At 35.5% G+C, this 21,974-nt stretch overlaps 1 protein-coding gene across 1 annotated transcript in view; it reads left to right on the top strand.

Annotated features, from left to right (window-relative positions):
* Nucleotides 1–21,974, top strand: part of Bank1 (B-cell scaffold protein with ankyrin repeats 1) — a 189,440-nt gene that overhangs the window by 50,864 nt on the left and 116,602 nt on the right. Inside the window, exons 6-7 of the mRNA XM_013023789.1 lie at nucleotides 5,321–5,426; nucleotides 10,178–10,374. Of these exons, the coding sequence (XP_012879243.1) occupies nucleotides 5,321–5,426; nucleotides 10,178–10,374 (303 nt within the window). The remainder of the gene's footprint in view (nucleotides 1–5,320; nucleotides 5,427–10,177; nucleotides 10,375–21,974) is intronic.

Below are 21,974 nucleotides of genomic sequence, written 5' to 3'. Positions count from 1 at the left end.
TCAAGGCTTCACTTCGCTCCCTTGCTGAAAGCTGCAACCGTACCACTTGAGCCACACCTCCATGGTTTTGACTCGATAATTATAATTATAATTTTAATTGCTCAGTTAGAATGATATTAGCAAGGAAAGACGGAAGGAAAGAAGGAAGGAAGGAAGGAAGGAAGGAAAGAAGAAGGGAGGGAGGGAGGGAGGAAGGAAGGAAGGAAGGAAAGAAGGAAGGAAGGAAGGAAGGAGGAAGGAAGGAAGGAAGGAAGGAAGGAAAAAGAATGGAGTGAGGAAGGAAGGGAGGGAGAGAAGGAAGGAAGGAAGAAAAGAAGGTAGGAGGAAGGAAAGGAAAAGACTGATTTTTCAGTTACCATAAAATGCTCCACAAGATTTGGAACAAATTTATGACAGGAGTTGGAGGCTTGTTATTTATTTCATGTGATATTTTCTCTGCCTCCTGAGTAGCTAGGATTATAGCCATCAATGTTCCTGGACTATTGTGATACATTTTTACCTTAGGGTTGTCTTTTATGAACAATATATTTAAAGCAAAAAGAAAAACAAAGATGGGCTGGGAGGGTGGCTCAGTGGTAGAGCACTTGCCTTGCATGCCTGAGGCTCTGCGTTCGATTCCTCAGCATCACATAAGCAAAAAGAAAAAAGCTGGAAGTGGTGCCGTGGCTCAAGTGGTAGAGTACTAGCTTTGAGCTGAAGAGCTGAGAGACAGTGCCCAGGCCCAGAGTTCAGGCCCCACGACCAGACCCCGCCCCCCAAAAAAAGAAAAACAAAGATGATGTATTAGGAATGGACAGTGAGTAAAATCCATTTGGTCAAACTGGAGAATTCTAAGGACAAAAGACAAATATCTACATTGTAAAAATGAACCAAATACAAAAAGGAATAACCCAAATTACAGATTGCTTCATTTTCTTTTGACAGCTCTACCATGTCTTCTACTTTAAAATTCCATTAATAAATATATTGTGCTGTATCATTATAGTATTCAGTCAGTGCAGAAGTAAAATATTCCCCAAATAAATTTTTTGTGTTAAATTTTTCTCTTGTGGGAATCTTTATATATAATGAAACTCAAATTGAATGCATGAATCCTGGACAAAGCTTCAGAATGCAATAAAATGGAGGTCATAATTTCTTGTTCAGCTTTTGGTAGATGAAAATTGTCTGCATAGATTTCAGTTAATGGGCGTGTTTTCATCATTTGAAATGAGAAGCGAGGAAGAGCTGGGCTGCATTCTAGAAGGGATTTTCATCTTCCCACCCAGCTCTGGAGGCCTTGGAAGACATTATGGCCAACCCACACTTGAGGGTTTTATCATCAGCATAGAGTTATTGGAAGCTTGAGGTCTGAGTAATGACAGGTAGAATTATGGAAAACCCAGCACCAAGCGGAGGAAAGGAGAAAAGTTAGAGATTAGATGTAATGTATGTCATTTAAGATAGATCTATAAGTTTTACTGTTGTCATCATGGTCCTAGAAGTGCTAAGAGAAATCAAAACAAACAAACCCCAGCACAGCTATGAGACCAGACCAAGTCATCCATCACAGGCTGGGAAGAAGGGGAGAACCACATCAGTTCATTGCCTAGGTGAACTTGAATTATTCTACAAGCTATCGTCTAAATCTACTGATATTTGGAACCACCACAAGTTATCTGGCAGTTCTGGGGCTTGAACTCAGGTCGTGGACACCGTCCTGAGCTTTAGTTCTCAAGGCTAGTACTCTACCACTTGAGCCACAGTTCCACTTTGGAATGTTTTTCATAGTTAATTTGGCGATGAGTCTCACAGATTTTCCTGCCCAGGCTGGTTTGTTATTGTTGTTGTTTTTAACCGTGATCCCCAGATCTCAGCCTCCTGTGTAGCTAGGATTACAGACATCAACCATTAGTGTCCAGCTTATCTGTGAACTTATTATACAGTGAAAAGCAGACATTGTCTTAATGATGTTAGGGTTGCTTGATCTCATGGAGGTGTCCCAGTCCACACTATGATCTTCCTTGTGGACATCCATTTATTTTTCTGTTTATATTACTTGATATTAGCATTTGTGTTTGACTTTACTCTTGCATTGTCAAAGTCCACTTCAGAACACAAAATACAAGAATAAGTTTTGTTCTATGACCTGCTCTGTCACTAAATGGAAACTTTGGATATTTTGCAACTGGTCTACCTTTATTCAATACTACTTATATTGCCACTTCATTTACCTTAATTCTGCGCGTTTGTAGAAACACATAGCTACAATACTTGAAGGTATGAGTGCTTGCAATGTCCTTCCTACTTAGCTGAAATGATTCATTATAAAAACTATATGCTAAGCTGGGTGTTGATAGCTCATACCTCCAATCCTAGATATGAAGAATCACTGTGCCCAGGCTAGTCAGAAAAGCCTGTGAGGCTCTTATCTCCAATGAACCACCAAAAAGCCAGAAGTGGAGCTGTGGCTCAAGTGGTATACCACCAACTTTGAGTGATAAAGTTAAAGGACAGCACCTAAGGCCTGAGTTCAAGCCCCAGTACATGCACAACACACAAGAAAAACAATAATAACAACAAACAAAACTATACTGTTTTCCAACAAGTTTTAATTGTAAATATGAACTCAGCAATCCCAAATTAGGAACAAGATCCTTTTTAATAATCATTTAAAGTCTCTTATGCATATAATAACAAAACATAGTACAAACTTGAAGAAAAACTTGATCATGAGAAATTTATGTATTTTATTTGCAGTATTCTTATAGCGTATCGTAAGAGATGTTCTATTATCATTTAAAAGCTATTGAGCATAAAGCAAATATGGCTGTCCTGTGCATTTGAACAAAAATTTTAATTACAAACTGGATCTTAGTTTGTTTTTAATGATGGCTATTAGGTTTTAGAATACTTTACCTCAACTATCTTAATTATCTAATCACTTCCTCCATCATTTCATGTTTTGGGATAAATATAAAATTCCCAAAACACAGCTTTATGAAGGTACAATTTCCAAAGCATCACTTAAAGAATATAAGAAAGATGTATCATCCCAAAGCACAGTGTGGAATAATAACTAGAATTCAAGTAGTGCAGTTAGAAATACTAGTATTTCCTGTGCAACCGAGATGATTAAAACCTTTGATACTTCCATGTGTTTACAGAAGTCTCTTGGGATAACAATAAAGTTAATTTTCGATAGGAACACTTATATACAGTACAGAGCAAAATTAGGTCAAAATGATTAAACAATATTGCAACTATTAAAAAAAGTATTAATATGCTATTCATTAAAATAGTTTCAGAGAAGAAAGAAAAGAAATCAAATAGTTCTTGAAATATATCAAATAGTTCTTCCAAGTTATATTATCTATTAATTTAAAAAGTTATTTATGGGTGGGGATGTGAGGGAAAAACTGGGAGAGAACAAGGTAAGGGGTGACATTGTCCAAAAAGAAAAGTATTTATTACCAACATAAAACTGTAACTCCTCTGTACTTCACATTTGTAATAACAATGAAACAAAGTTTAAAAAATATAAATATAAAATATAAAAAACAAAAACAGTTGTCTGTGTTGTAATTATCAAATTACATATTTTACATTAGAGATACTGAAATGCTATTCTCATCTTCAAGTTAGATGGTTTTTTTTATTCAATCATTGATTTGCTGCCTGCAAAGTGTTTAAAATTGTGAAGTGAATTACAGTTGGAGTAAATCAAGGTACCAACAACAAATTCAAGGTCAAGAACCTCATGATTATCTCCATTGATGCAGAAAAGGCTTTTGACAAGATACAACATTCATTCATGTTAAAAAGCTCTGGAGAAAATAGGAATAGAAGGAACATTCCTTAAAACAATAAAACCCATATACGTTGCCCATCCTTTCAGAGGAGGATGTCAATGTGAACACTCTTCAACTGACCTCAGTTGAGAGGAGGTTCTGACTAGACATGGTGATGCATGCCTGTAACCCCAAATAATCAAGAGGCAGCTGCAAAAGGATTGTGGTCAGAGGCTGGTCCTGCTCAAAAGCATGACTCTTTCCTGAAAAACAAACTAAAACAAGCTGGGCTTTAGTGGTTTATGCTTATAATCCCAGCTACTCAGGATTACATCTCAAAGCCAGCCCAGAAATGAAACTCCATTAACCAGCAAAAAGCAGGAAGTGGAGTTGTGGCTCAGGTGGTAGAGCACTAGCTGTAAGCATAAAAGCTCAGGGACAGTGCCCATTCCCTGAGTTCAAGCACTAAGAATGGTACAAAAAGAGAAGAAAAGAACAGAAGAAAACCCCAAAACAAAAGGACTGGGGTGTGGCTCAGATGGCAGAGCACTAATAGGTTTTTAAAAACCATAATAAATGAATAAATAAGTAAGGCGCTGTTTTTAGTGACTAGTTCTCTAGAGGACTCAGATCCCTGTCATAAGAAACATTTCAAAACAATCCATAAAAACAAAGCACAGGTCAAATATAGTTAAAGTCGTTTCATTAAGATCATTATTACTGCTATGATAATTAGAGAAAAATCAGAGAATCTATTTCTGATAGAAACAAACTCCAAGTCATCAATAACCCTTTGGAAATCCCTGGAGCAAAAATATATTTATTTATGTTTTCTAGAAGTCACCACGCAATTTGGTGGGCTCCGTAATTTCAACAGGTATGGAATTAATAACAAAATAAAGAAATAAAGTAGATATGTATTTGAGAACCCTAAATTGCTGTTTCTAATTTATGAATGAACCTTCTATTGTAACTCAAATGCTATTTTTTGTAACAAGCTATTTCACTGGCAATAGAACACTTGATTTCTGTGTTACATTACCAAATGGCTCAGATTAGGGAAACAACTACTATATAGTAATGATGTATTTATGGGAAGAAAAGGCTAAGAGGAAGGTCTCCTCATTTAGACACAGAAGTAATATAATCTGTTTGGACAATTATGTTTCTGACTCTTAAGTTGAAGAACCAGATACATCTTATAATTTCATTTATGAAAGTACAGTGTGTATTTTACCATACTTTATTATTGAAAAACTTCAATGCTCTCATTTGGGCTGTTGTAATGTTATTAATGTTATTTGGTACCTAACAAATTTTAGGTATCAAATAAAGTTACCATTACACATTTGAAAGCAACTACTTTTATTTCTTATATCTAGTTTTCTATAATCTAAATAATGGGCTCTTAGGTAAGTATTTAGTGTGTATTATTTCTTTTCCAGAAAGGTATCAGTGTTACTAATAATTACTAAACATTTATTCTTCCCTTGACCTAAGATGCTTCTATACCTAAATTAATGAAGAATTTTCTTTGTGTATAAAAACAGGGTAACATGGAAGACCTGGATGGCATTCTTGCAACCATATTCAAACATGAGATACCATATTATGAGTTTCAATCTCTTCCAACTGAAATTTACTCTAAAGAAGAATGTGAGTATTCATCAATTGCACTAATTATTCATTGTATCATATTCAACTTGATGTGACTCTCTAGTAAATGTACAGCCTAGAATGTAGTCAGTATAATTGTCCAAACTACATTTGGTAAATTCTTAAAATTATGGTTCCCCAAAATGTGAATAACTATAATTTCTTATATAGTAGTTTTATATATGTAGATAGATTTATATATATACATATATATATAAACCAAGAATTGAAAGTTCAATATAATGAGATAATCTATCCAGAAGCCTTGTTTCTGTGTACCTAGTTCTAATTTTTACTTGAAACACAAAATAAGACTACGAAAATTAGACACAAATATGACTAGATCATGTTTTAGTTACTTCTTTGGCTCTTTAGTCTTTATCAATGTTGGCTAATAATATCTGATCTTTAAAATCTATATACTAATGTCTCATAGTGATCGGGTTGAATTACCTTAACACAAGCTCTAAAATTTTTGTCGTAAAGTTGAAATCCATGACTGGATTTCAAATATACTTAACTTGTTATTACTCCATCATCCCTTCTTTTTAATTTGTTGTAGATAGTTCTAGGTTTAGTTCTCTGTTGCTTCATTTTAAATAGATAAGATAGTATTTTACCAATATTGTATTTTAGTCACTTTCTCTCCTGTTTGTAAATAACCCTCTTCATTTGATTTTTACTCTAGGCACACAGAGCTGGGGATGGGTAGAGATTAAACAGGAAGTATATAAGAAAAAATAGAACTGTTTTCATGGTCTCCCTATTATTTGATTTAAAGTCCTATTTTTCCATGAACAATAATTTTTCATAGGAAAAAGTTTCTCTCCCTATAAAGTTTAGGAATGAATGTTGGTATGTTAGTGTAATGTAGGTCTTTTAAATAATTTTAATAATTTATTGACTTTCTAATATGTGAATCATTGGGGGCTGTGGTATTAATACAAAGGACCATGAAAGATAGAGTGTCACCAATGGGTAAGATATTGGGATAAAGAATATAAAAGTGTGTCAGCAAACATCCTTCTCACTTTTCTACATGAACACGTGTGGTTTGGGTCATCATGACAAAGTGTGAATGACACGTGTCATAAGAGCACTCAGTCCACACAGTTGCTTGAGTCCCTCTGTAACTTCAACTCCACTAGTTCAAATCTTCTTCTGTGGTCTCATAGATCTCAGATCCAAGAATTTTCTTTTTCTTTTTTCTCTTTTCTCTCTTCTTTTTCTTTTTTTTTTCTGTCGGTCATGGGGCTTGAACTCTGGGCCTGGGCGCTGTCCCTCATCTCTTCAGCTCAAGGTGAGTGTTCTACCACTTGAGCCACAGCACCACTTCCAGTTTTCTGGTGGTTAATTGGAGATAAGAGTTGCACGGATTTTCCTGCCGGGGCTGGCTTTGGTCCGTGATCCTCAGATCTCAACCTCATGAGTAGCTAAGATTACAGGCGTGAGCCACCGGTGCACGGCCTGGAATTTTAACTTCTCTTTAGAGACCGTTTAAGGCCTGGAAAATGGAAAGAATCCCTTGTCATGGTCAGAAAATAGAGTTGAGGTTGTTTTTGAAGAAGCTAGAGCCATGCAAGCAATGTTACTGGAGGTTCGTTTAGGAACAGAGAAACTACATTATTTTCGCTCCGAAGTACTACTCTTCACCCTGGAGGAAGAAGTGATTTAGTGAAGACCATGACCATCTCTAGACAGTATGTCAAAGCATATGCTGATTTGCAATCATTAGCAATATTTAAATCTGAAAGAACAGAGCATATGGTCACCAGTGACATGTGAAAGAATTAATTCAGAATTTGATTTTCTAATTAACGATAAATGTGGAGCATATAACACATACTTAATACATATGTAAAGGTACTGTAGCTCTCAGATTTCTTTTGGACTTGGAATGTCTTAGTCAGAAAATAGACCATTGGGTAACTAAAACTTCCATTAGTCTTTTTTTTGTGTGTGTGTGTCAGTCATGGGCTTGAACTCGAGGGCTGGGCTCAGCGCTTCAGCTCAAGGCTAGCCCTCTACCATTTGAGCTACAGCACCACTTCTGGCTTTTTCTGTTTATGTGGTTGGTACTGAGGAATTGAACCCAGGGCCTCATGCATGTGAGGCAAGCACTCTACCACTGAGCCACCTTCCTAGCTCCTGGTTTTTGTCTTTCTATATACTCAAATAATCTTAACTTGCAGAAAAATAAAAAATGAATAGAAATTATCTTAGATCTACCAGTTAGCTTTGCCAAATCTTATCGTTTTTCTTACATTTGCTTAATCTTTTTGTAAATAAAATATTTAGTTTAATTTCAACTTCCATTTCAATTCCATTCACTTAAAAGCAAAATAACTGTATTTTAGTAAAATTTGTACAGTAGTTACTAATGAGAGGTAACTAACTTCAAATGCTATATTAGATTTATTTCTATTTATCTTATAGTTTTATTGACATCCAAAATTTTATTTAGCAATCATATTATTTTAATTACTTGTGGCTACTCCTTCCTTAACACCTAATAGGCTATATTGTAGTTTCACAACAATGAGGAAATTGAGGAAATGAACAGTTCACCCCTTTAAGGTGACATTGAGCAAGATGTATTGTATTCATAATCTGCTTCATTAAATGTCAACTCCTTTGTACAACTTCTTAAAGATAATAAGTATGGAAAAATTAAGCCATTTAGCTCTTTCAAAAGAAAATTATGAATAGGATCAACATCAAGGAGATTTTATTACAAACAAACCAAAAAATAATAAGTATTTTTAAGCCTTTTACAAAGAAATTGTATCTAGTCCACAGATTTATCATTAGTCCTTACAGGAGTTTGTAGCACTCAACAAATTTGTTACATCTGAAAAGAAAGAATACATATAAAGTTTCTTGAATCAATTAGTGAGTGAAAAACAAAGTAGATATAACTTTTAATTTTTCTCTTAAGTATTTCAGAGATAGTTGGAGTAATAAGAATTCACTTGCAGCCTTTTACTAAATAAATAGGTAATTAAGATGAGTTGCAAGTTGTTTAGGTACTGATGCACTTTCATTTTGATTGACAAGTTTCATTAACCCAGTGTTGCAGTATTTTATAGACATACAGAAATACTGACATTTTATCAGAATCCAAATTTTATTTCTTCTTCGGAATTCCAAAATTTGGGATTCCAAATTTGTATTTCTTCATTGGAATTTGATTAATTAATTTGATAAATATCCAGTGACCACTTCCTTTTGTGAACATTAACCCTCAGTGGCATGGAATCTAGCTCAATACTATTTTTTATAACTGAAAAAATAATTGAGACCCAGCAAAGTGAAGGAATATTCTTAAGAGCCACAGCTCTGTTGACTGAACTGATGTTTAAATTCACATCTCCTGACTTTTAATCTTCTCTTTATTGTGTGCTTTATTTTTCTGTCCTAAAGTGATCAACTGGTCATCCTATTCTGAGTGAATACCTCTTTAATATTCTAGAGAGTAATTTGTGAGAACTATCAGTCCTATCATATTCTCACTGTTAAATTTTTATTTAATTCTTATACTTCAAACCTGGGCATATTACTATTTTATCATTCTCCTAAGCTAGGTCAATCTTTTGAAAGTTTTGGTTTGATTATGTCAATTGATCATTAGCCATCTTTTATAATGATTACCCTGGAACGTTTACAGACAAGTGTGTGACGCAATTTCCTTTGTATCTGCCAACTCGTGTCTACTTTTATTTATCAAAGCCATAAAATCGAACCTGCATTAAGAAAAGGCCCCACAGACAATTATTCTGCTCTCCTGTACTTATTATTTGAAAAATTTGGTCAGCAAAAAGTAAAAACTGAGAATGTGTTATAGCGTGGTATGAATTATGGCTTTCCTATGTACACGTTAACAATAAAAACAGGTATAAAGAATCTTGATTAATTAAATGAAAATTGCCCTAAAATGAAATAGATTTGCACTGGAGACTAATCACATTTTAAAAGGGTTTCTATCTTTTTAAGAAATCTATTAATTTTCTGTAATGGATAAAATTATGAAATGTTTATAAATTAAAATCTGTGAGTTCAAGGAAAGAACTAAATATAATATGAACTATGATTGACAGTAACTCTCTGTATTAAGATGTACATAATGACAAGAGACTATTGTTTCTACTGTAATAGGAACATACAAGGTGATCTCCAAAATCAATTCCTTTTAAAAAAAAATCAAGCAGCAAATTGAACACAAAGAAATAAAATAAAATAAATTTCAGAAACTGCCAATCCTTCACAAGAGAGAAAGAATCATGAGTGTATTTAGCCTTGATGGAAGAAGACAAGAACTCACTAAAGATAAAAAGCAAAGAGAAATCAATTTAGCACTTAGCAAACTTTTAGTAGCCATATTCATTTATTATATGATGAGCTGTCCTATTTATGCCTCAGCAATTTACTAGTAGGAGTAGAATATGTTTGGTTTGGGCTGGGAAGGTGGCTCAGTGGTAGAGTGCTTACCTTGCATGCATGAGGCCCTGGGTTCAATTCCTCAGCATCACATAAGCAAAAAAGAAAAAAGCCGGAAGCGGCACTGTGGCTCAAGTGATAGAGTGCTAGCCTTGACCTGAAGAGCTGAGGGACAGCGCCCAGGCCCAGAGTTCAGGCCCCATGACCGGATCCCCCCCAAAAAAAATGTTTGGCTTTTCTATATGATGGCAAATATTATATATATATATATATATATATATACATATATAGATTATGACATCCTATGCTTTCAGATACTCATGTCAAAGAACTTCCAACTCTTCTCCACTGTGGAGCCAAATTTGGTTTAAGGAACCTGGCTACTCATTTGCTTCAATGTCCAGGAGCAAGATGGGCATCTCAGACCAAAAACACAGATGGTTTCGATCCAGCACATATCGCTGAAAGGCATGGTCACAAAGAACTCAAGAAAATCTTTGAAGATTTTGCAGTAAGTCTTTTTTAAAATTATACCCCCAAACCTGTATGTGTGTATGATATGAACATATAAATTGCCTTTTTGAAAGTGATACTATTGCACAGTTCATAATGCACTGTCTAGCAATAATAGCTGTGTTGATCTCCAGTCATACATGGCCCGCAAGAAGCATATTTTAAGATTCATAAACTTGTTCTGGTATTACCACAAACTGATTCTGATTCTTGCCTCTAAACATCTGTTTTTGAAACCAGTCTGGTCCCTTTGGCTTTTATATATAATATTTGATGATGAGAAAGTAACGAACCTATTATTATTATTTTTAAGACCTTATATGATTATTAGGTACAAAAATGGTAAGAATTAGGTTAAAAGGGAATATATTTTGATCATTCAAAAATTCTGTGCAATTTATGCAATCAAAATTTTAGGTGGCTTAAATTTGTTTCTCTTAGGTGCTTGCTTTACTCTCAGTTCCGTTCATCTCAGTGCTGTAATATTTCTTTGAAAAACTCAAATATCCAAATGCTCATGGAGGGATGTTAGCATTTCAAGAATGTAATCAAAGATGATTGTAGAAGGAGAGAATACTATCTTAGTAAATAAAGCACAGTTTGTGTTCCTGTAGTCAAATTTAGAAAAGCTCTTCATTTCTGTTTGTAACAAAGAACACACATCTTTATCTGGATAATGAATTATATGTTCTACTTCTGATGGCCCTTAGTAAAGTATAATAGGACAATGATTATGCTGATGAACATTTCAAGATCTATCTTTGGATTATCAGAATAGATATAATTTTATTCCTATTAAACCATTAAAATAGAATACTCAAGTACTCATAAGAAGCTTCTGGTTATTTTAACATTTACTTTGATTAGCAGACTATGTCATTCTAGTATCCTTGGTATTTGTAATTTCCATAGAATAAAAGGACAACTAATGAAACTTTTTCTATTTATAAAAAAATAGCAAAATATTTATCAGGAGGACATGATAACTTCCCCTTTCTTGAATTAGTATAACTTTTTTCCAGGCTGGGATGTTGACTCAGTCGTAGAGTGCTTGCCTCGAACGCATGAGGCCCTGAGTTCGATTCCTCAGCACCACATAAGCAGAAAAAAGCTGGAAGTGTTGCTGTGGCTCAAGTGGTAGTGTGCTAGACTTGAGCTGAAGAGCTGAGGGACAACACCCAGGCTCAGAGTTCTGCCCCCATGACCAACAACAACAACAAAAAAAAAAGAATAGCTTTTTCCCAGATTTAAAATAAATGCATAAGAGGCCAGGCACTGGTAGCTCAAGCCTATAATCCCAACTAGTCAGGAGTCTGAAGATCTTGGTTCAAAGCCAGCTTAGGCAAGAAAGTCTGTGAGACTCTTATTTCCAATTAATCACCCAAAAGTTAGAAATAGAACTGTGGCTCACATGTTAGAGTGCTAATCTAGGGCAAATAAAGCTCAGCAACAGTGCTTGGGCCCTGTGTTCAAATAACTGAACCAGAAGAACAACAATAACAGTGAAAAAATAAAACAACTGAACATGTAGTCTTGTCATAAAAATAATGAGGTATTAATTGTTTAGCCTAGGAACTTCAATTTAAAAGTGAGCAGTCTTTTTATTCCTAGAAGGATTTTAAATAGGTATTTTCAGATGCTGACATTAATCTGGTCTTTCTGTTTTGCCTCATGAACCACATCCATCTTGATCATTATCCAGTATGTCAGGTCCCCAACTGAGAAACATGGCGTCTCTCTCAGATGCATCAATGAGTCAAATCAGCCTTGAGTATTTTCCCATTAACACAGTGGATTTGTATGCACAGGTATGTGGTTCCAACGAGATCACCACGAGGAAAATAACCACAAATGCTCTAGGTGTCTAGTGTTCAGGGTTGTACTGCATACACTCAATTCATTATTCCCTCAAGACAGCTCAACTTCCAATACAGACATGATTTTGGGCAACACTAAAAATATTTACCATGTCACTTCCATTAAGCAAAATCACTTGTGCTTTGGGCATACCATTTGCTTTCTGGGAGGCATATTTTCACCAAAAATTGGAGTCAATGAGCCACTCAGCAAGTCACAATACAGTTTAAACACATCTGACAAGAATACAGTACAGAATGAGAGCTTCCAGAATTCACTGAGTTATAGTTCCATGCATGCATGGAAATTTAATACTTTCCTTTTGAAATACCTTTTGATTTACTGATGGCACATGGTCAAAACCATGGGTAATAAATGTGCAAAAAAAAGGCAAGCTCATTATTCTGCCATTTTCAGTATTCTTGTTTCCAACCCTTGCAACTTTGTCCTCTAATTTTTGGCCACTGATGTATTCAGGTTAAAATTTTCCCTGGTTTACAACCATTACTTTCTAAGGTAAATTCCAGAGTGTATGCATCTACCCTCCTTCTCTCCAGGAAAGACATAGATTTTTGACAGATACAGCTCCATGCAAAGGGCTTGTCCCCCATAAATAGCACACCACCACATAACAATGGCAAGAGCAATGAAATGGAAGTAGGAGATGAAGATGGATGGATGTGTGAAATCATTATTCGCTTACATGTTCTGGGCATGTATATCCTCTTCCTTGTATAACAAAACTGACCTGATGAAATTAACTACCTTCACTGACTCCAGGTAAGTGTTTTTTCTCTTAGAGTATCTCCATTCTAACTCTACAAAGTTCCACTTGACCACAAGCTGATGCAGTTTGCCAGCGTGTTTACAGTAGTCATTGTCCTTCTAATTTGCAAATACTAATCTGTGCTTGTTTTGCTGTTAGTGAGGAAGTGACTGGCAGCTTTATGGGGCAGCAGATCTGAAAATCTGCACTTTAATGGACAGTGGATAATTTTAGGTCAAATACTGTTGCAAGTTATCAAATGTCTTTTTAGCAAATGTGTGGTTAAAGAAATGATCATATATATACTAGGATGTGATCCACATTGGAAAATATTTCTTGGTGACTTATCTACCATCTGAATGATTTTTCTGATTATCAGTCTTATTCAACATAAATCTAATAGCCCTATTTTTTGGCATATTGACATGTTGGCAATGTCTATGCTAAACCATGGAAGTGATGTCTTTTGAAGGGTATGCCTAAATCTAGTAGGGAGAAACTATGTGCTCTCATGTCACTAAACTATTTTTTTCTGAAATAACAGATTTAGTGTTACAATCACACTTTCAGAAGATGTGAATAAAATGGGTATATTTTGGATTTGAAGTTTACAGTCTACCAAAGAATTATTCCTCTTTTGGTTTGCTTGTTTTTTTGCTGTTATTTTGTTTTGTTTTTGAGGAAATATCTACTTTCAGGAAAATTGCTCCTGACTGATTTTCTGATTTGTTCAATTCTGTCTTCTCATCTTGTGCATTTGAGGACTCTCAGGGAATTGCAATATGCTGATATGGTCAAGGGAATGAAAAGAAAAAGTCCACTATAATTTGTACATTATCAATTAATAAGCCTATTGGCACCCATGTTAGTGTTAAGTATGTAGAAGAAGAAGTCTCAAATCACATTTATCACATAAAGCAAATCACATTGCTTTGTCATGTTTTTCCTTTGATAAGAAAGTAATTTATACAGAATTAATGAACAGAACCTTTTCATTGTGAATAGCTTTTGTGGTTTAATAAAGTTATTTATTTCACACCTATAATTCTTTCATGGGCTCATATTCTTACTGGATGATAATCCACACCTTTTGTAATCTATAGAATCAAGTGTTTAGTCATTTTTCAGTTTCTGGACATTGTCTTCTTTGAGAATTAATAGGAAAGGTAGACAAAAGACAAGATTTTGTGTTAAAATTTGGATATGAACCACAATTTATTTAATGAAATAATTGAAGACATCCCAGGCTGTTTCACATAGTAAAGAATGATGCTGATTATTAACCTGGGGCCTTAAAAATGTAATCTTAAATTAAAAACACATTAAAAATTGAAAGCGAACTGGAACTTGTGCCAGAGTAAGAAGTACTTTGATACTTCAGATAAAACGTGCAACAGACAGTATTATTTGTTTCAAACAAAAGCACAAATAGTCTATTAGTTTCCTTGTATTAATTCAAGTTTGCCATCCAATCCATTTCCATCAGTTTAAAATTGCTAACAAAATGAAATGGAAATGGACAGGAAAATATGTTCTCTGTGGACTAGTTATGGAACTGGGGAAGTAACAGGTATTTAGTTACCTTAAGAAGAACATTCAGAAAACTTTCATCCAGCACAATATTCACTCCTACTATTTGGTACAAATGTTAATAAAGTTTTAATTGTAAATATTCTTCAAGAAAAATGAAGAGGACAGGTAGATTCCTGTGTACTTCCACTGGGACTGCTGATGGAAATCATTTAAATGGCCTCATTTCTAATGAAATTCTTGTGACATTGTGTTGCCCTTACCTGTGCCTACATTTCTCCTTGCCCCTATGGATAGTCACCTGAACTCTGTGTGTGTGTGTGTGTGTGTGTGTGTGTGTGTGTGTGTGTGTGTGTGTGTGTGTGTGTGTGTGATGATAGAGAAAAGGGGAGGCAGGGATAGGGAAAATAAGAGAGGCATAGTTAGACAGATATCAGAGAAAGGCAGATACAGAGAGACAGATAGAGACAGAACAGAGACATTCAGTTATCCTCTAGTGTCTAGTTGAAAGATCTCATAGAGAATCTTTTACTCACATCCTGGGCTTTGTGTTTGGTGAACAGTGAACTTGCGCTGTTCTTCGCCCTTTATTTCTCTCATTCTTAGCATTACTCAGTAATTTATGTAATAACAGTTGCTCTCAAGTAGATGGTTGCATTCAGTTCAGCATATGTCAGTGTTATGTAACTGATCTTAAATGGAAGCATGCCCTGCTTGGTTTATGTACTTGTTCTTCCCCAAACAGGGAAACAACCTCCCCTCTTCTTTACCATGAACTGCTACAAAGATGCTCAGCTTGAGTTTACACTTTGATGGGGAAGAAAGCAAACGTTCCATTGAAGGATTTATTTGATATCACTTTCCTAAGAGAATCTTTAACTAGCTTTCGTACTACAAATAAAATAATTATATTCCATATATATTTTTATCATTGAAAGTTTGATTTTAGAGAATGCATAGGCACACAATCCCACTGTGAACTTCAGTATGAATTTTGAATACACCGGATTGCAATAAATTGTAGAATTCTGACTTGTGCTCGATATTGGTGTGTGTTTAGAAATGAAGACACTGTGTCTTGCTCAGGCACAGGGCAGCTCTTGACTGAATGCATCATAGTTTGGCTCTCAGGCTTGCTTCTGAACCTTATAACCAATCTCTTTCTAACATCCCATTAAATGCTCCCATTAAGGCTATTACAGAAAATTTTCTGTTCTCCATGTTTTTAAACTCAGTTTTGATGCCCTTGCTATACTGCTTTAAAAGTATTTTTTTCCTTTGTCAAATTTTCTATGTACCCTTTCCTGTACCCCAAGAATCTTCAGACCTATCCAGGTTGGAATGTTTAAGCTCAACTTCCTAAAAAAAACTTCATAAAAATCTTTACAGAAAGTAAGTGCTCTTTTCAAAATGGTTTTTATTGTTACATTAAATTAATGGGGAAGCCATCAAAATATAGAAGGTTCACAAAAATGTCACAGTGCGTTCTCCTTAGCTTCTTTTGGGTATACTGTTAATTTTATGGACTTTAGATCTCACCTGCAATCATACTCTCTCTCTTTAGTATCATTGATCTCTTTCATTATACTTCTTTACCCTGAATAAACACATTCAAATTGTGTGCATGTGTGTGTGTAACATATGTCTATATGTTATGTTATTTGTGGTAGGCACTTTCACATTAGATTCTTATTCTGTGTGAATTATGCATTTTTACATCCATTTTTCAGGTTAGGAAATTAAACTTTAAAAATCTATCCTTTTCCTGGGGCATGGATGGGTCAGGGGAAACTGGATTGCTCATCTAAATCCAACTGGCTTCTACGTAGTGATGTTTAAAACTACTGTATATCTCAGCTCTTCTTGAACTAGAATACCATTTACACATTTCAGTACTCAGCTCCTGAATTTACATTGTGTAATACATAAAATATATATATGAATCAATTTCATTTTACAATATATGGAAAAATGTGATCATAAACATTAAATAGAGCTAAGGAACCTTTTAAAAAACAAAAGAAAAGAAAATCAACACTATCCCTAGAGGCATGAAACGGCTTACATTAAGTGAGAAAAGTGCTCACATCATATTCTTAGATATTATTTAACCATCTTCACTTTTGTAACAAATATGCCAAAGAAGAAAATTAAAACTATCCCGAGAGGCATGAAAGGTATTAAATTGAGAAATGCACTTACATTGTATTTTTAGGTATATTTGAACTATTTTACTGTTTTTTTTAAGTGACCAACTTGTAGTAACAGGTGTGCAAGACATTTCCACCTTTGATGCAATTACACAAGTGATTATTATCCTAGGTATCATGGTATCACACTGTATTTAGAGGAGAGGATGTCTAATGGAGCAGCATCTAGTCTTTTCTGGAAGAAGTTAGAAGACTTTCCTGAGAAGTAAAAAGTAAGTTGTAGGGTTTTAGAGAGAAGCAGGTGGATTCAATTTCTGACTATAACCTTGTTTGCATTCAACGGGAAGGCACTATTTCAATATAAAAGGAAGAAAGAAAAATCTCTGTCCCTACATCATGAATACATAAGGCTTAAGCCGGGTTGTAACTAAGTACTCAGCCAGCCAAGCAGTAGCAAGTCTCAGGCAGTAGCAAGTCTCATCAGGATTGAACTTGGTCTTGTCAAGTGCTCATAGCTGAGGGTCCAGCTGGAGATGAGACAGATAAACAAAATGTGTCCAAAATTTCTTCATAATCTTTAGAAAACCCTGACATGGAAGGCAGTGACATCAATAGAACAATTGAGACTATGTAGAATGTGTGTGACTCCGAAGATAAATCTTAAAAGAGAATTCTCAGTAAAAAGAATTTAACAGGGAAATGTGAATAGCACATCTGGGTGTGAAGGACTTCAAGAGAAGTCATAGGAAGACCACAGAATACAGGTCAGCACTGACTTCTTAGTCCCGCAAATCCTCATCTGATAATTGAGTTATTCATAGAATGTGTGTGATCCATCTGCTGGTTTACAATAGTGACCTAGGGAGAATCATGTAGCTATTTCACAAGCTTTTAATGTTTATCACAGAACTTTAGTACAATATCCATCAAGCAATGTTTATAGAACCCAGAGTAGTAGACAATATTTTGATTATTTACTTATTTATTTATTATGATTTTATTTTATTGTGTGTGTCAGAACAAGAGCTTAAATTCAGGGCCTCAAACTCTTGCTTGCCTTTTTCACTTAAGGAGAGTGCTGTACCACATGCGCCTCCACTTCTGGCTTCTTGCTGCTGAGTTAGTGATAAGCATCTCATGGATTGGTCTGCCCAAGATTTCCTTGAGCTCTGGTTCTCAGATCTCAACCTCTGAATAGCTAGGATTACAGGCAAAAGCTTCGAGTGTATGGCTGTGGGGGGGCACTTTTAAATCTAGATATCTATAGCCTTTCTACTTACTCCATTAACTGTGAAAAGCACTTTATTTTCCAATTATTTCTTTACATATGTGCACACAGGTTAGTGCCTCATATGTGAAGCAGCTCCATTGAAATCAGAGAAAATGTAATGGTCATTTTTATTCAAAATGCATTTCATTAGCTGCAAGATCAGATAGTAATTCAGAAAGCAGTAGTGTCCCATGCCCACAATCCCAGCACTCAGAAGCAGCGGTAACAGGATGGGCTCCATAGAAAAAAATTTTTTTCTCCCAGAAGAGAGATGCACTGGCTAAGGAGAGGAAAACAGGAGAGAGGAGAGGAGAGAAGTGAGAAGAAATGAGAGGGAAATTGTTTTTAGGTTGTACATGACGAGAATGACTGTTAGGAAAAACATTTCTCATAGAACTTTAAGCCCAGTGTGTTAAATACTTTAAAACAATCACACATTCTCTGTAACAGTGTTAGTTTGGTTTCATGGAGTCAAGAAAAAAAAAATCTCATTTGTAATTCTCAATACGAACCAGGCACAAATGTCACAGCTGTTGTTTTCCCAATGTGTTGGTATATAATAAATGATTCATATTTCACAGTTTCTAGAATGGCTAACACCGTCTATATAGGCTGCCTTTACCTATGCAGAAGATAGAGTCCTTTAAAAAGGTTCCCTGATTTGGTATTCACAACTCTGCTTCCACAGAGGACGAAAAAGAGAAAAAGACGTCATATGGAGCAGGACAATATATAGCTCACCTCCACCGCGGTGCAGGTCCCTGGGGGCAAGGGACATGAGCATCACTAGGGAAAACAAGACCAGGAAATATCTCAAGGACTTTCATGTTTTTCTCAGCTCAAACATGTAAACACAGTCTGCCACTGATGGCTACACCTCCAACCCTAGCTACTCAGGAGCTCCACAAACGGAAAGTGGAGCTGTGGCTCAAGTGATAGTAGTGCTAGCCTTGAGCAAAAAAGCTAAGGGACAGTGTCCAGTACTGACACTCACACATGCTAATGCACACACTGACACTGACACAGACACAGACACAGACAGACAGACAGACAGACACACACACACACACACACACACACACCTGCACACACACAGCAAAAGCCCATAATGTTGCATTGCCTGTTTAAATCTCCACAAACAAAACTAGTCGCTCCATGCACCAAAGCAAAGGCTTTCTAATACCAATATGGTATCTATTTCAGGTTCCCAACTTTTTAATAGATTTTTCTCCATGATTTAGGAATATGTGTGTGTGTGTGTATACACATATTTTTAAATCAGAAGTACTATCTAATTTTTTAAAAGAATATACACTGTCATACTGTTGAGTAACCTGTATTTCTAAATTAATTTGTTTAAAAACATTTTAAAAAGAAATCACTTTGGCACCTTGCCTAAGCCACAACCAAATGCCAAGATCCCACATTTCATTATATTAACCCAGGCAGAGGAAATGTTTATCTTCAGGAGATATAATTACATTCCAAACTGAGGTTTTTACCTTGAAATATTTACTTAAATACCCATTTATGCTCACTTTGGGGAAAATGTTCTGTGGTCTTGGCGCAGGCTCCTCAGTGTGCAGTTTTAAGCCATTTCCTTCCTCTCCCCGTGGCACAGGATGTACCAGACAGCTGGGTGACAGCCTTGGCCATCCATGGTAAATGTTATTTTGGAAGAATTTGTCACACCTCCATCAGATCATCATGTCAGATGCCGTAGCTGCGGAGAATGTGGCTGTGGTATGAGAGAGGTCCTGATCACCTATTGATTGGCTCAGAAGGTGGGGACTTATATTACCACATTAAAATTAATTAAATACCAGCAAGTAACAAAGTCATTCGTGAAACTAACAGTGGGATGGTAAGCATGTACTTGCAGATCTTTTTCAATCCAGACCATTAACACATCATTGAGTAAATTTTTTTTAAGGTGGAAACAACATCTCATTCTAAAGAGGTGATTCATCCATTGTCTTTAATGTATTTGCTTAGATCTTGGTCATCTTCAGGATTGTATTTTTTAAAATATATTTTTATTATTTTTTTAGTAGTTGTAGAAAGGAGTCACCATTCAAATCAGCCATTTAGGAATACAGTGGGTCATGATCAATATTATCCCTTTCAAAGTTCTCCATTATCCCTCCCTTTCCCCCTTCCCCCTCACTCCACTTGAAGGCATAAAGTTAATTGTGTTTAGATGCATTGTGAAAAATCTCAGCATTATAATTAGTATATTTATGCAAGTTATACTTTACTCAGGGGTGACAATTGACTCCTGCCTACAGTAATCCTTAAAGCCTTCTTGGAGCCCCACATTTTTCTCATTCTTAGACTTCTAACTTCTAAAAATCCTTCTAAACTTGTCTCTTTTTTCTGGTTTCTTCCTAATTAGCTTGTGTGGCGCTGATGGGCTGGAGCTGTCACCTGTGTGCCAATCATGGAAAGAATGCAATTTCAGGGTGTAAATGTAGTCACTGATGGTCATTAAGGCAATCAGTGTTGACTTCACAGCTTCAGAGAGGGCACCTTAGAAACGAACACAGTGGCATTAACCTTTCAGAAGGAAAGCGGGCATTAGCAAATCATTAAAATTTCATTGGGACAATGTGTGTCTTGGAAATCCTTCTCTTTAATTTCTGTTATTCCTAATGCACGAGGACAGAAAAGGGGCATTTCACATAACACAAGGAAGACCGAATAGACACGTTCCTACTGCTATTGTTGCATCGTTCCTATGTTAAATCTCTCTAGTATCTGTCTGTGTATCATTTAAAAATTGCATATCAAAAACAGAAATTAATCTTCATCGAACAGCATACATTTGAGCCTGCACAAAATGATTTTTCCATCTCTTTATATATAGCAACACTTTCCTTGTGACACATATAGAAAAATATAGTATAAAAAGAAAATAATACCAGAAAATGCTAAAAAATCTGGGCTTGTTTTAAATAAATTAATCACTTCTTACTTGAATATGAAGACCAAGTCTCCCTAATTTCAATTTAACCAATAAATTAGTTTAGCCAATAAATTTAGTTCCGACAATACATTCACTGATTTGTCAAAAAATAGTTACTGAGTGCCTATTAGGTACCAAATTGTTTCTTAATAACCTGCACATTGTTTCTTATTCATTTTTATTATTTTTAATAATTGTACAAAGGAGGTGCCAATTAATAAAGCAGTTTATCAATCCAATGCCTCTTTGCCATTCTCACCCCCCCTTCAACCTACTTCTTCCCTTTTCTTAATTTTGTGGTGTATGCTGTGTGATCTTGAATGCATTTTTTCAACACTAGAAATGAAAACTGCCATCTTGTATAGAGTGCTGTGTAAGAAAAGTGAGCTGAGCAGAGGAATTTTGAAGTTAGGAGTCAGAGAAAGAGGCCTTTTCAATGTCAGTCTAAAAGCTACAAAGCATAAAATCATGCAGATATTGGGAGGGGTTCTGATAACACAAAACAGCAAGTCCAAAGTTCTTAAGGTAGAATGCATGAGTGTCTAAGAAAGAATAGGGACTTAAAGAGAAACTTCTCTGAAGAAGAAAGAAGGATGGCCAATAGACACATGAAGAAATAATCAACATCCCTAGCTATAAAAGAAATGCAAATCAAAACAACATTCAGATACCACCTCACTCCAGTTAGAATGGCAAAAATCAAGAACTCTAACAACAATAGATGCTGGAGGGGATGTGGGCAGAAGGAAACCTTACTTCATTGTTGGTGGGAATGTAAAATTGTTCAACCACTTTGGAAAGCAGTATGGAGGTTCCTCAAAAGACTTCACATAGAGCTCCCCTATGACCCAGAATTCCCACTTTTGGACATTTACCCAAATGTTTACAAGCAAGACCACACTAAAGCTACCAGCACAACTATGTTTATTGCAGCCTTATTTACCATAGCTAAGATATGGAACCAACCCAGATGCCCCTCAATAAATGAATGGATCAAGAAAATGTGGTATATATACACAATGGAATTCTATGCCTCCATCAGAAAGAATGACATTGCCCC

This window comes from Dipodomys ordii, unplaced genomic scaffold (genome assembly GCF_000151885.1).
Source record: "Dipodomys ordii isolate 6190 unplaced genomic scaffold, Dord_2.0 Scaffold70, whole genome shotgun sequence".
Taxonomy (NCBI): domain Eukaryota; kingdom Metazoa; phylum Chordata; class Mammalia; order Rodentia; family Heteromyidae; genus Dipodomys; species Dipodomys ordii.
This window is presented reverse-complemented; position numbering and strand designations above follow the sequence as displayed.